The following is a 13,183-nucleotide window of genomic DNA, read 5'->3' as shown; positions in this document are numbered from 1 at the left end:
TCAAAGCCCCGAGACTTACGCGCGTCCCGGGGCTTTGCGCGCACCGGCGGCCTATGCAAAATAGGCGCGCCGGCGCACGAGTGCCCTGCGCGCGTAAATCCTCCTGGATTTACGCGCGCAGGGCTTTTAAAATCTAGCCCATAGTTTTACAACTAGCAAACAATGTGGGGATCTATAGCAGCTTGGCTTTTTCTGTTTTCCTAATGGGAAGTGTATTGGTGTTTAGGGCCTGGTTTAATATTTGTAGTGTTGTAGTGTAGCTATTTTTCCCTGCCGTTTTGTCGCGCGTTTAACCTGCTAACTTACCGCCTACCCTTACCCCTGCGGTAGAGGCAGGGGTAAGGGTAGGCGGCAAGGTTTCCCCCAGCCCCCGCTCACCTGCCCCGGCCGCGATCATGGGTGCCGGTCTCCGGGGCAGCCCCAGTCCTCTCCCCTCCTCCCGAAGCAAAAAAAAAAAAAAGCGAAAAAAACGTTGCAGCCCCCTCCGTTGTCCGGAGGGGGCTGCAAAAAGTAAGTCGCTTCGCCGCTTCGTACTGCCAGCCCCTTCTTCCCTCCTCCCAGAGCAAGGCTGCTTTTCGCGCCCTGCTTCGGGAGGAGGGAAGAAGAGACACTGACAGTGTGAAGCGGCGAAGCAACTTACTTTTTGCAGCCCCCTAAGGACATCTGACCTCTCCTGCCTCCCGCTGCGCGACTTACTTTTTTTTGCAGCCCTCCAGCCATCAGCAGGATCGGATCGTGGCTCCCCTGCCTCCCGGCGAAGATGGACGCCTGCACGGGGAAAAGCGGCCCCTGTGCGTGCAATTGGCCGCTCAAGACGTGACGTCACGACGTTTGGCGTCACGGCATGTGACGTCACGTCTTGAGCGGCCAATTGCACACACGGGGGCCGCTTTCCCCCGTGCAGGCGTCCATCTTCGCCAGGAGGCAGGGGAGCCACGATCCGTTCCTGCTGATGGCCGGAGGGCTGCAAAAAAAAGTAAGTCGCGCAGCGGGAGGCAGGAGAGGTCCGATGTCCAGAGGGGGCTGCAAAAAGTAAGTTGCTTCGCCGCTTCACACTGTCAGTGTCTCTTCTTCCCTCCTCCCGAAGCAGGGCGCGAAAAGCAGCCTTGCTCCGGGAGGAGGGAAGAAGAGACACTGACAGTGTGAAGCGGAGAAGCAACTTACTTTTTGCAGGCATCCATCTTCGCGAGCAGCTGGAGGCAGGAGAGGTCGTCCGATGTCCGGAGGGGGCTGCAAAAAGTAAGTCGCTTCGTACTGCCAGTCCCTTCTCCCCTCCTCCCGGAGCAAGGCTGCTTTTCGCGCCCTGCTTCGGGAGGAGGGGAGGGGGGACTGGCAGTCCCGACTTCCTGGTATCTGTCATTTCAAATGACATTTGAAATGACAGATACCAGCGTGGCGTGAAGCGTTAGGCCCGCGCACCCAGGATACTGTATAGGCGCTCTATCCAGTAAAATGGGTTGCGCGGGCCTAACGCTTCACGGACCCTTCTTAGACGCGGTTTACATTTGCATGAAATTATAGTTCAGGATCGAGCGGTAGGTGAGCTGCACTGTGCTTGCGGCAACCGCGGGTGCGCCGGGCACTAACACAGCTCTTCCTACCGCTCGGTACTGGATAGACCTGTATGTTTTGCGATCTCTTGATGCGCAGATGCATTGGCCCCACCGTGCGCCTTCAGCTGGATTTTCAAAGGCAAACCTCGCACAGGGTGAACCCGCCGGACTACAAGTTCCCCCTGAGGTTTAAAATTTGCTCCCTTAATGCTTATAAGTGTCATGCTACAGCGGCCAATTTCTTATGAGTTCGCCGTTATAATCCCTCCAAAAAAAAAAACCCGAACCACTTCTTAGGTCATTAAGCATAATAATGAATGGCAGCTGTGTTAATGTGTTATCACAGTTTGCATTCTCGCTGTGACATGGTAACGTATTCCACAGAGCAGAAGGACTTTCAGCAGAGAATATATTTCAGTGGCTTTTTCTTTGTTTCTTTCAGATGAAATGACTCTGGTGAAACTCCGTGCTTTGACTAGCTCGGCTTTTTTCTAGGAAACCTTCAGTATCTTTGTGTCAGTATGCAATGATGTTGAGAATAGATAGGAATTTTATTTATTTATTTTTTTTGCATTCACTTTTTTCTCTGCTGTATTTTTGACCTGGTAATTTCCCTCTGCTCCTTTGGGCTTCCAGCTTTCAATCGGAACCGAGTTCTTTTGGGCACCTCCAGCACAGGTCTTTGCCAACTATCTGGGGGGCATGTTCCCCCTCTTCTTATAATCTTCCATATCTCAGCCGTCCTAGTGACAGTCCTTGCCCTGGGTGCCACAGGCCGTGATTCCGTCCAGAATCTGATGCACATGCAACCCAGTTTCAGTCAGTAGGGGTCGGTGTTGAGCGGTGGCTGGGACTCCTCCACCCGCAGGAGCTGTGAATGCAGCCTCCCTAGGCCCTGCTGGTACCAGTAGCAAATGGAACCCACTAGGCTGGCCCTTGTTGTATTAATTAAAAGAAAAGGTTATGAGGTGAGACGAGGTAGGTTTAAGGACATAGGGAAATTTAGATACAGTTTACAGTAAATCTCCTAAAAGTAGCAGCACAGATTGCTGGGGTCTTTTGTTTCTGTGAGCCTCTAGTTGCATTTATCGAGAAAAAAATTCATTTTTATTAATTTTTTACTCCAGAAGAAGATCATGAAATAGGAAATAATTTTAATTTTAAAGAAAGAAAATTAGAACCAATGGTGAAAAAAAAAGAACAAAATGCAAAGAGAGAGACCCCCAGCAAGCTCAGAGACATCTGGCCTTCCAGTATAGGTTTGCAGAAGGAGGGATGGGGGCTTTTGCATCACACATTAAATACATGCTTGTGCTTCTATATTCTTTTCTACGTTTTGCAATATGTCTGGTGTCAGTGTGTCTGTGTGCTCGGAGTGGCATAGGATGTTTCGGATTGTGGGCAAGTGGCGGGTGCGAGTGTGCACGAGGCCTTAGATGGTGGCGTGATGCTTGTGGGAGGCAGTTAGTGACAGAGAAATGTCGGTGAGCTCTCATCCCAAAAGCCCCTCCCCAAGAGCAAGACAGGGAAAAATAAAAAGCTGAAGCAGTATCGCAGTTGGCCCAGTTACCATAAACAAGTCTGGTGTAAATTTAAAGATGCGCATGCACACAAAAGCAGTTTGGCAGAGTTCATTCTCTAACAATACCGACCTGCTGTTTGTGGGTTTCGAGCTGTTTCTCCCAGCGAGCTAAACGTGACTTTCCGTCCCTCCGTGGAGGCTTACTGTTTTCCTGGGTGGGTGGACAACCTCACAGCCCTCTTACATAATTATTTCCGACGTTACATATGTTGGAATGCATAAGAGAAAGCACAACACGCATTATATTACGTTAAATACTGAAACATGAGCGTCGCCCTTGCCTTGAATATCAACGCCCTCCCCCTCTTCCAGAGTCAGAGAAGAAGATACAGGACTTAAGGAAGAGAGAAAAGCATCAGGTTGGGTCTTAGCTTTAAAAAGAAGAACACAAGCTCATCAGATTTTTTTTAAAATGGTGCCTAATCAGATAGTTCCAAAGAAATGTAAGAAGGAATTCTTCACCAGTAGAAACTACGTCCTGACGCACACGTTTCTAATGTTTGTATTGGGCCACCCTACACACACCGGGGAAAACTGGACTTTTTGATTCAGAATCAAAACATCTCTGGTAGAAAAAAAAGTTTCAAAGTCCAATCCCCATCCAGTTTAGTGTGAAATAAACCATAAAGATAATCTTCAAAAGGGTCTGTTCTAGCATTTGAGTGAAATGCAGAGTTGGCACCGCCAGGGTAAATTATGCTGAGTGGTGAAAAACCTTCAGCAAAATCGAAAACACTTTCTCATGACTCCTAGATATCTCTGTTCCCCGGGACCTATTCATGTTGGTACCGGCGAATGTTCTAAGCTTAGATACCGGGTTATCTGAGTTATCCGGATATTCAGCAGCACGGCTATGCTGCTGAGTATAACCAGATAAGTTCTAGTTAGCCGGATAAGTAAGATCTGCTGAGGTCTAATTTATTCAGCTAACTTAACCGGATAAAGATAAATGTAGGCTAAGTAGCGCCACCCCAATCCGTTCATTCCCTGTCCATTGATAAGTGACTTATCCGGCTAAGTGGCGGCCACTGAGAATAGTCGGATATTCAGTGGCCACTACTTAGCCGGATAAGTTGCATTTCAATTTTGGACTCCACATGTTCTCTGTATGTTCCATAAATGCTGCAGCTGAGAGCTTACATAAGGGTCGATGTAATAAGGTGCGCTCAGGAGAGCACAGATTTAACCCACAGTGGTGCGCAAGCTTTGCTGCATAAAAATGTATGCATAAAGCAGTGGAGATTGCTTGGCACCCTCCCATGGAAATCCCATGGCATTAGCCATTACCCCCCAATGCAGAGAGGCGTGCTGGCTTAACTGATGATTTTTTTTAGTGCTGGAAATTTAACTCCTGGTCAGAGGTGGAGTAAAATCTGGGAGTTAAATTCCCAAACCATGAGAGGGGATGTTTTGTGTGTGTGTGTTAAGCATCTTTAACCTAGCAAAAGAAGTGGCAGTACTTCAGTCTTGGCAACAGTGGCACCAAGAGCCCTCCACGGCCTGACTGCCATGACAAGCACCTGCCAGGGACCCCCACAGCACTGCATCCCCCCGCTGTACCTGGTCAACTGTGAGGAGAAGGACCTCTTTAGCAATCTTTTCTTCCACTCCTGCTTTCGCCATCCTGCTTTCTTTCCTGGTCTCTTTCAGTTGCACCAGATATTCTTCCCTGTGTCCATCTTTCTGAGATCCGTTGTACTTTTTTTTTTTTTTTCTTAATAATGATCTCTCTGCCTTAATGTTTTCAGTCACTTGTTTGGAGAGCCGTATTGGTTTCCTTTTCTTTCATAAAGACATGTTGCCGTTATTATTGCTCCTTTGAGTTTAGCTCGCTGTTCTATCTCCTCCCGGTCTGCCAGCCCCTGCTCCCCAAGGTACTTCCCCATTTTACCAAAGTGAGTATGTTTGACATCCAGGACTTTGAGCTTTGTGTGTGACTTCTCTCCCCCATGGCCATTCTATCAAACCATACTGCTTGATGATCACTGATGCTCAGGCGAGCATCTGTCTGGACATTGTAGATACTGTCTCCTTTTGTGAGTACCAGGTCCAATATTGCCACCCCCCCCCCCCCCCTCCTTGTTTGAGAAGAGCTCCTGGAACGGCAGCCACAATGGGATACTCCAGTCTACACCCAGCAGGTTAAAGACTCAACCTACATCACCACCTCCCCCTTCATGCCTACCTTTTGAATGTCTTTAGCCAGATTTCTGTCCATTTCCTCCATCTGAGTTGGAGGTCTGTAGACCACACCGGTGTGTATGGAAGTTGTCTCCTTTTAAGACCGCTTTTGTTGTCTTCCTATTTGGTTCTTATAAGTCCCATGATTAATCCAACGCCCAAGCTCCTTACAGTGTCATATCCCCAAGTTTTGTAATAATCCAAAGCCACCAAAGCTAGTGAGGCCAAAACATCTGACCACCTTGTATTTGTTTGTTAGGGTTTTAACCTGTTAAACACGCAGATATTTTCGGGTTTTTGGCTATACGTATACTCATGGCATCTCACAGTACTGTTCAAAGCGCCTCCAGATCCTACAAAGTACTGCCGTGAGAATATTGGCAGGTACAAAAGCAACCGATCATATCAAGCCTATTCTACATCAAGTTCACCTGCTCCCAGAAGAAAGCAGGATAAAATCACAACTTTCTGCTTTGCCTTCAAATGCTTGAATAAACAGGCCCCTGAATACCTCACTCAATTTCTCTTCCTCTTATGCGCCCACAAGGGAACTCAGGTCTACCAAAATGGCTCGTCTTTCCTCTCCTCCACTGACTGCTGCCAGATTGACCTGCACAAGACTCCATGCTTTCAGCTGTTAAGTACCAAAAATGTGGAACAAAATACCACTAACCTCTGCGCCTGGAGCAATGTTACCTCAAATTCACAAAAAAAAGCTAAGGAATAGCTTTCTCCTAAGACCCACAGCAAATACAGGGGGTGGATTGACCGCTCTCCAAGCATCTAATCCCACGCATTCCAAAAACCACATGGAAATCTTCAGAAAATTGGATTTTATGGAAAGACATGGCTGCAGCATAACATTTAACACAAATTATTAGTACATATTTAACATACAACATTATGAGCCAGTAACTCAAAGCCATACAACAATATTGTGATACTGCACTCTCACTCCCAGCCAGTAGCATCAATTAACCTAGTCTGACGTGCCGTGGAAGCAATCCTTTGCTACATAAAGCCTTACATGCCCCAATAAAATATGTCAAAGTTAGGGTCCAGAGTTATGTTGCTGAAGTCCCATACGTCCACCTTTGAAGCGGAGAGTGATGTTCGTAGCGTCGCTAGGATCATTGCTAATTGGGGCTGCACATGTGATGGGACTGCTCGGACTACTCTCGCCACCACACTTGCACTGAACTGTGCGGCAGAAATTCAGCCACGACTGGTCACCTCCTGGTATGGTGCGACAGACCAACAGGCTGTCTCCCACCCAACCAAGGTCAGGTGCGGGTGGGCAAGGCTGCCAATCCTATGAAAGGAAAAGGGGCTTGGGAGTCCCTTGCCCCAGCCTTAAATCATCAGTGGGCAGGTCCTACCCGAGCCCCTCCCTGTCTCCTACACTACTCTAACCCTAGCCTCATTATTCTAACCCCTCCCCACGTCCACCCCTGCCCACCTCTCCCCCCACCCTTCCTGCTTGCTCATGGGCTCTCCCCCCACTCATGTTGTGTCTGCACTCCCCAAAGAAGAGATCACTTGGATCTCATCTTTGGCCCAACTTCCTGACCCCCTAACGAGAGACTGTGTTATATGCAACAGGGACACAACAGTCTTGAAACTATTCGCCAATGGGTTTTCCTGTGCTGGATCCCAATGCTACATTAATTGCAAATTATGATTTGATTGTAAGCTTTTCTAATGCCTCTGTGTTTTTTTTTAATTTACTGTAATCTGCCTTGAGCCCAACGTAGATGAAAAGCGGAATGTCAGCTGTTTGTAAGTAAATACATAATATAAACAGCCCTTAGAGTAAGGGCTGCCAATTCCGGTCTCTGGGATAACGTCGATGTTTAATGAAGAAGCCCAGAAGCAGGCTTATGGCTGAAACATCAGTGCTGGGGGAGAATATTTAAACCTTGATCAACTGGAAGAAGCCGTTCCACGGTACTCATAGCGGGCAATAATTTAAATCTCAGTCAGGTGGAAGAGACCCGTCTAGAGTATTTATTCAGCAGCAAAAATAAGTGCTTTTTTTCAACAAAAATATTGATGTTTGACATAAGTTTTTCAACACTGACTTTAAAAGTCCTTTTTTGGAGATGAAGTGATTATATTCATAAGTTTTATACTGGTTTTTTCATATACTGTAAAAAGAAAATATATATATTTTAAATGGTTGGCATATGATTATATTCAAGCCTGATCCTAACATGCATGATATAGCCACATGGATTTTATATGATGCGAACCAAAATTTATTTTTTTTTTACATATATGAAAATTTCAGATTCATGTGATCCACTTTGTAGTGTGATAATATAAGCTATAATAACATACAGGAAATATATGAAATCTAAAAGCTCTATTTATAGGAAAAAAATTTTAAAGAAAAAAATATTGGCTTCTGAGATTCAGACTCTTCAAGGTAGTGGAATGAGCTGTGCGTTTTAGATGTCCACTTCCTTCTGTTTTGGCCTCTCGGTTCTCGCCTGCTACTTTTGGCTTCCAGCTCAGTTGGAACTGACATCTTCTGGAGTATGGCACCGTGATACTTCATTTGCAACAGCCCAGGATTTGTCCCAGTTGGTTTTTTTGTTTTTTTTAAATCCCATTCCCCTCTGCGTCTAGCCCAGCCATCATAGTGGTAGCTGTGGCCAGGGACCACACACGGTGGCTCCCTCTGTGTTTGGTCAATAGGTGTCACCATTGCGTGAACTGTTTTAGTAACCCCTGGGCGGGATGGTTCCTTGAGCTGGCACCCAGGGGCAGATAGAAAAAGAGAGAGCTGCTGTATCCTTTCTCCCGCTGCGGATAGCCTTTACCACTCTGACTTCCAGCATTCCACATGGGGGTCAATCAGTAATTCTTATACCTGGTTCTTTTTTTGCAATAAAGCCCCTTTCCGTGCCTTGTGAACAGCACTGGTAATTATCACCGTCTCTGCATCCAGTAAACGCTCTTGAGAAGCAAGGTGCTTTCCAACTGCTTTTACTAGGTGACTGAATAATATTTACACCTTCAATTCGGTTGCCAATTACATATAATAAATAATAAGACAGCAGAAAGGTCAATAAACTTGTGACTCCACTTCTTTAGTAAAGCCTCTCGGCATCTTCTGGAATCACTCTGAGTTACACTCGAATTCCTTCTCTCCCCAATTACTCCAAATTCTCTGGTTTGTCAGATTCAAGTCAGTTCAATCCTTTATTAAGCTTCCCAATTTATATTCCCAGCTCTTCCCACTATAGATGGTTAGAATTCAGTTCCAATGTTTTACCAGAACTTAGTCCCAGTCTTAATACATTTCCTGGAATCGTCGTAAATTGTTTTTAACTCTTTAAGCAGCAGTTGATGGGTACTTAACTCTCCCTGGTATTTTACCTGAGTTAGCAGCAAGAAAGTTCTTGTTACCTTTACTTCAAACCCTCTCGTTTCCTTCTCTCTTAAGCCACTGGCAGGGATCTTCTCCAGATGAATTCCTCCACACTTCCAGCTTCTTTCAGGGTGAAAGATAGCTCTCTACCCCAAGATTTGATACTGAGCCCTGGGTACCAAGGAGCATCAGCTCCCAGTGGAACAAAAATAGTCTCTGAACCTAAGAGCAAGCAAGAGGCAGGAAGGGTGGAATAAAACGTCCTTGCCTCCAAACAAAGGAGATAGTGCAAAAAGACAGTTAATTCAAAATGGACTCTCCTCTGCATCAGGGTACTGTCAGGTCCATTGCAGGTCTTCCTTACCCCAAATCCAGCCATGAATACAGGGATTCCCCAAACCACTGCAACAAGGGGGACCAGGCTGTCACAGGGAGTTCTCAAAAATTGGATTAAAAGAGTCAAAAGCAAGCAGAATTACACAGGCAAATGGGAGGCTGACCCCAAGGGAAAAATCCCAACTCCTTTCCAATGATTTAGGGAAAACTTAAGCAGCAGGAGCAGCAAACTCCTGTCTGCAAGAAAATCCAACTCAAAATTCACAAGGATAGATAGTGCTGTAGGATGATAAACAGCTAGGTGACACCATCTGCAGTTCCCACATGGGGGACCAAAAGCCAAACCTCTGATTATTAATTCCTACCCAGAACCTCCCCAGTCAAATGGCACATTCCGTTGGTGAGGGAAACCAAAGGTTTCCTACATGTTGATAGCTGAGGGTGACTCTGTTGTGTGATGCAGTTTAATATTCCTTTCTCCAAACTCCTACTCTTCTTGTGCTGGGTTGCTCTTTGTAGATGGTGCTGAGTTGTAAGGCATTCTGTCTTAGGAGGAACAGCATGGAGATTGAAGTTTAAGAGTAGTAACAAGCTGGCCTGTGTTTCTGAAGGGATTATTCCTCTTTGGTGTACTGATAAGGCAAAGGGGTGAGGCATTTTGTTTTCATTTTTTGTACTGAAGTCGTATATATCATTTTCCTAGCCTCCTCCTAATTATGACAGTGCTTTCGCCACCCGGAATTATAGATTTCAACTTTCCTTTTTCCCCTTTGATTTGTGCAGTGTTGGGGCTCTTAGGTGCTTTTGAGTATATTTAAATGACACCATGTGTAATGACTGAAGTTTGGGCAATTTTATTTCCTTCTTTCCCTTAGTCTGAATGGACGTCACGGTGGCAACATGTTTAGTGAGCTTATTCTATCCAATTCTACACATTGGTCATGTAAGGCAAGTGACTTTATGTATCCAAAAAGTCTTATACATTATACTGAAGCTGCTAAGGTTTTATGTGATTGTGAGTAGAGGTCGTCTCGGTGGTAGATGAAATTTAATGTGGACAAGTGCAAAGTGATTGACATAGGGCATAATAATCCAAACTATAGATAAACAGTAGTGGGTTCTGTATTAAAAGTAATCACCCAGGAAAAAGATCTTGGAATCATTCTGGACAATATGCTGAAATCCTCAACTCCGTGTGCAGGGATGATGGAAAAAAGCAAACAGAATGTTGGAATTATTTGGAAAGCAATGGAAAATAAAACTGTGAATATCATGATAGCTCTGTATTGATCTATAGTACGACTACACCTTGAGTATTGTGTGCAGTTCTGGTCATCCCATCTGAAGGAAGGTGTAGCGGAACTAGAAAAAGTACAGAGAAGGGCAACAAAAATGATAAAGGGGATGGAATAGCTCCCTTAGGAAGAAAATCTAAACCGGGCGGGGCTCTTCAGTTTGGAGAAGAATCGACTGAGTGGGGATATGAAAGAGATTTATAAAATCATGAATGGGGCGGAACAGGTAAATTGGGAAAGGCTATTTATCCTTTCAGATTATACTACACTACACGACATTATCAGGTAGCAGATTTAAAACAAATTGGAAAACAATGTGGAATTTATTCCGGGAGGGTGTGGTCAAAGCATTTAACAGAGGAGTTGTTTTTTTTTAAGAAATTTGGACAGGCTCCTGGAGGAAAAGTTCAGAAACAATTCTTAGCCAGGTGGGCTTGGGGAAGTCCACCGTTTATTCCCGGGAGTGAGCAGCAAGGTACTGGATCTACTCTTTGGGATCTGTGTCTCGGACTGGCCACTGCTGGGCTCAGTGGGCCTTTTGTCTGACCCAGCATGGCACATCTTATGCCCTTATGTCAACTTAATCCCCTGCATGAAGGTGATTTATTCACTTTTCCTGAGCTAGGCCTGGCCTCTGAGTGCCATTTTATTTTTCAGTGTAGGGTGAAATTATTTTTATCTAACAAAGTGAGTGAACATATTTCTGTCAGTGTATTCTTTCAAGGCCCGGATTTGGAAGAGTTGCATTCTAAATGGAATAAGAAGTGAATGGACTTTGAATGGTTTTCCTTATCCAAAAACCCGCATCCTCATTGCGGTAGCTTTCTACTTTAGTGGTCTCGTTGAATGCTGTTGGGCTCCTCATAGCATTAAGCATCATCAATGAATCTTCCTCAGAATCTCCCCAACATTTCTGCAAGCATCGTTTGCCTTTGCTCACGTACCTTAAGACCACTGAAAGTCTTCAAAGATTCTGTCTCTTGTTTAGTTTTTGTTTTTTGCCTGTGTGAGACCCTGAAATTTAGACTGCCCTCCATGCATTTTAAAAATGGTATCCCCCCATTTCTAAAGAGTATGTAAACATTTCTTTCCCCAGACCTTTTGGACGTTAAGCGATTCAGCAGCAATGTGGTGAACTACAGCGCTCTGCTGCTGGAAGATGAGAAAGGGATCCTGTATGTGGGAGCAAGAGGGGCGATATTCTCCCTTAACTCCAGTAATATTGCGGCTGGAACCCAAAGGACAGTGAGTATTCCACAGCTCCAGACAATCTCTCTCTCTCTCTCTCTCTCTCGCCTTTCAAGCTGATTTCCTCCCGGCTTTCTTTTAGACAAGCCCAGATCACGCAGATTTACTTCTGTGTAGGGCTTTTGTGCTTCAGGACTGACATCTTTTTTTTATCCTCAGACCAGAATGAGAGTCCCTGCTGCCTACAATGCTGACTTCCTTCCGCTGTCCGTAGCTGCGACGTTGCGTCTTTAGGGTGTTGCACGAGTTTAAGCGCTCAAAGACCCCGATGTCCAACCGCTGTCTTATTTTGTCTCGGTGGAAATTTGTGTTTGTTTTTCTGGGTTTTTTTTTCCTCCAAACTTAAATCCAAAAAAAAATTTCCCAAAACCCTATGCTGCCACAGTTATCAATGGCAGCAGGAGGTCAGCACTGTCTGCAGCAGTGATCCTCTGTTCAAAACAGAGGATTAAAAAAAAAAAAAATCATACAGTACAGATGTCCTGTTTCTTTGGTATTTTACACATAACACGGGTTACCACATTTCCAGATGAAAAGCTTCAGAGCTGCGATTTTATACGGTTTCCCCTTGTGATCACATCATGGTTTGGACCTGCATGCTCAGGTCACATGGAGAGTTGGCATGCTCACATGGGTAATTACTCTAAGTGCTTTAATCTTAGATTTTTAAATTTTCCTGGCTGTGTTCTGATCTCTGCAGTTGAGATGATTAGAAGATTCTATATGGATTTTCTAAAAATCTCTGAAGAAGCTATTCCTGAAATGAATAAAGTTTATTGTCTTCTAGAGAGTACAGCTGATGTTCAATCAAAATGTGAGGGTGTTGGTATTATTTTGAAGTGGAATTCCCTTGATTTAACACAATTCTGGAAGAATCAAATTTGGATTTTAAAGATAGTGCTACTTTGTTAGTAGCCTATGCCTGTGAGTATGATAAATAATGCACCTTGAAACTTTTTTTTTGTTCATTTTACATTTATTAAAAATTATCAATCACTTAGGGCCTCATTTTCCAAGCCGCTCGCACGCGATACCAGGATGGGGGCGGAGTCGGCCCCGGAAGAGGAGGAGTCGGGGCGTCGCCGGGGCCGACTCTGCACCAACTCCGCGATACTTTAGAAAATGAGGCCCATAATGCAAACTACCTAAGCAATGTACATAAAAACATTCATATCCAAAATGTTGAACAATAGAAAGATATATTACAAGAAATAATTTATAAAGTTCCTTGAGTTCAGTCAGTGCTTAGAGGATAAACTTGGGCAAGTACCACAAACATGAATATTGAGTCCCTTTCGTTCAATCAGCGCCTAGAAGGATAGGCTCTGAATGATACTGTGACCATTGTTCTTACTGATAAGCCTGCCTGTAAATAAATGTCTTTAGGAGACCTGTGAATGTCTTTAAACAGTCACACAGTGTGAACAGCTGAACATTCATGAACAGGCACAGTCAGTCTCAGTAAAAAACAAGGACTTAGCCCATGTCTCTATTACAGAGCGATGCTTTTAGCCAGAAAAATGCTAGAGCGAATAAGCAGAGGTATTATTAATATGAAAATGGAGGTTACAATATCTCTGCATTGGTACAAGATCAAGTATTGTGTCTAATT

General features: G+C 44.8%; 1 protein-coding gene across 1 annotated transcript in view; it reads left to right on the top strand.

Annotated features, from left to right (window-relative positions):
- Window positions 1-13,183, top strand: part of SEMA4G (semaphorin 4G) — a 352,161-nt gene that overhangs the window by 206,378 nt on the left and 132,600 nt on the right. Inside the window, exon 3 of the mRNA XM_029610258.1 lies at window positions 11,420-11,568. Within this exon, the coding sequence (XP_029466118.1) occupies window positions 11,420-11,568 (149 nt within the window). The remainder of the gene's footprint in view (window positions 1-11,419; window positions 11,569-13,183) is intronic.

This window comes from Rhinatrema bivittatum, chromosome 7 (assembly GCF_901001135.1).
Source record: "Rhinatrema bivittatum chromosome 7, aRhiBiv1.1, whole genome shotgun sequence".
NCBI lineage: Eukaryota > Metazoa > Chordata > Amphibia > Gymnophiona > Rhinatrematidae > Rhinatrema > Rhinatrema bivittatum.
Note: the sequence above shows the minus strand (reverse complement) of the source record. Positions and strands in the feature narration are given on the sequence as shown.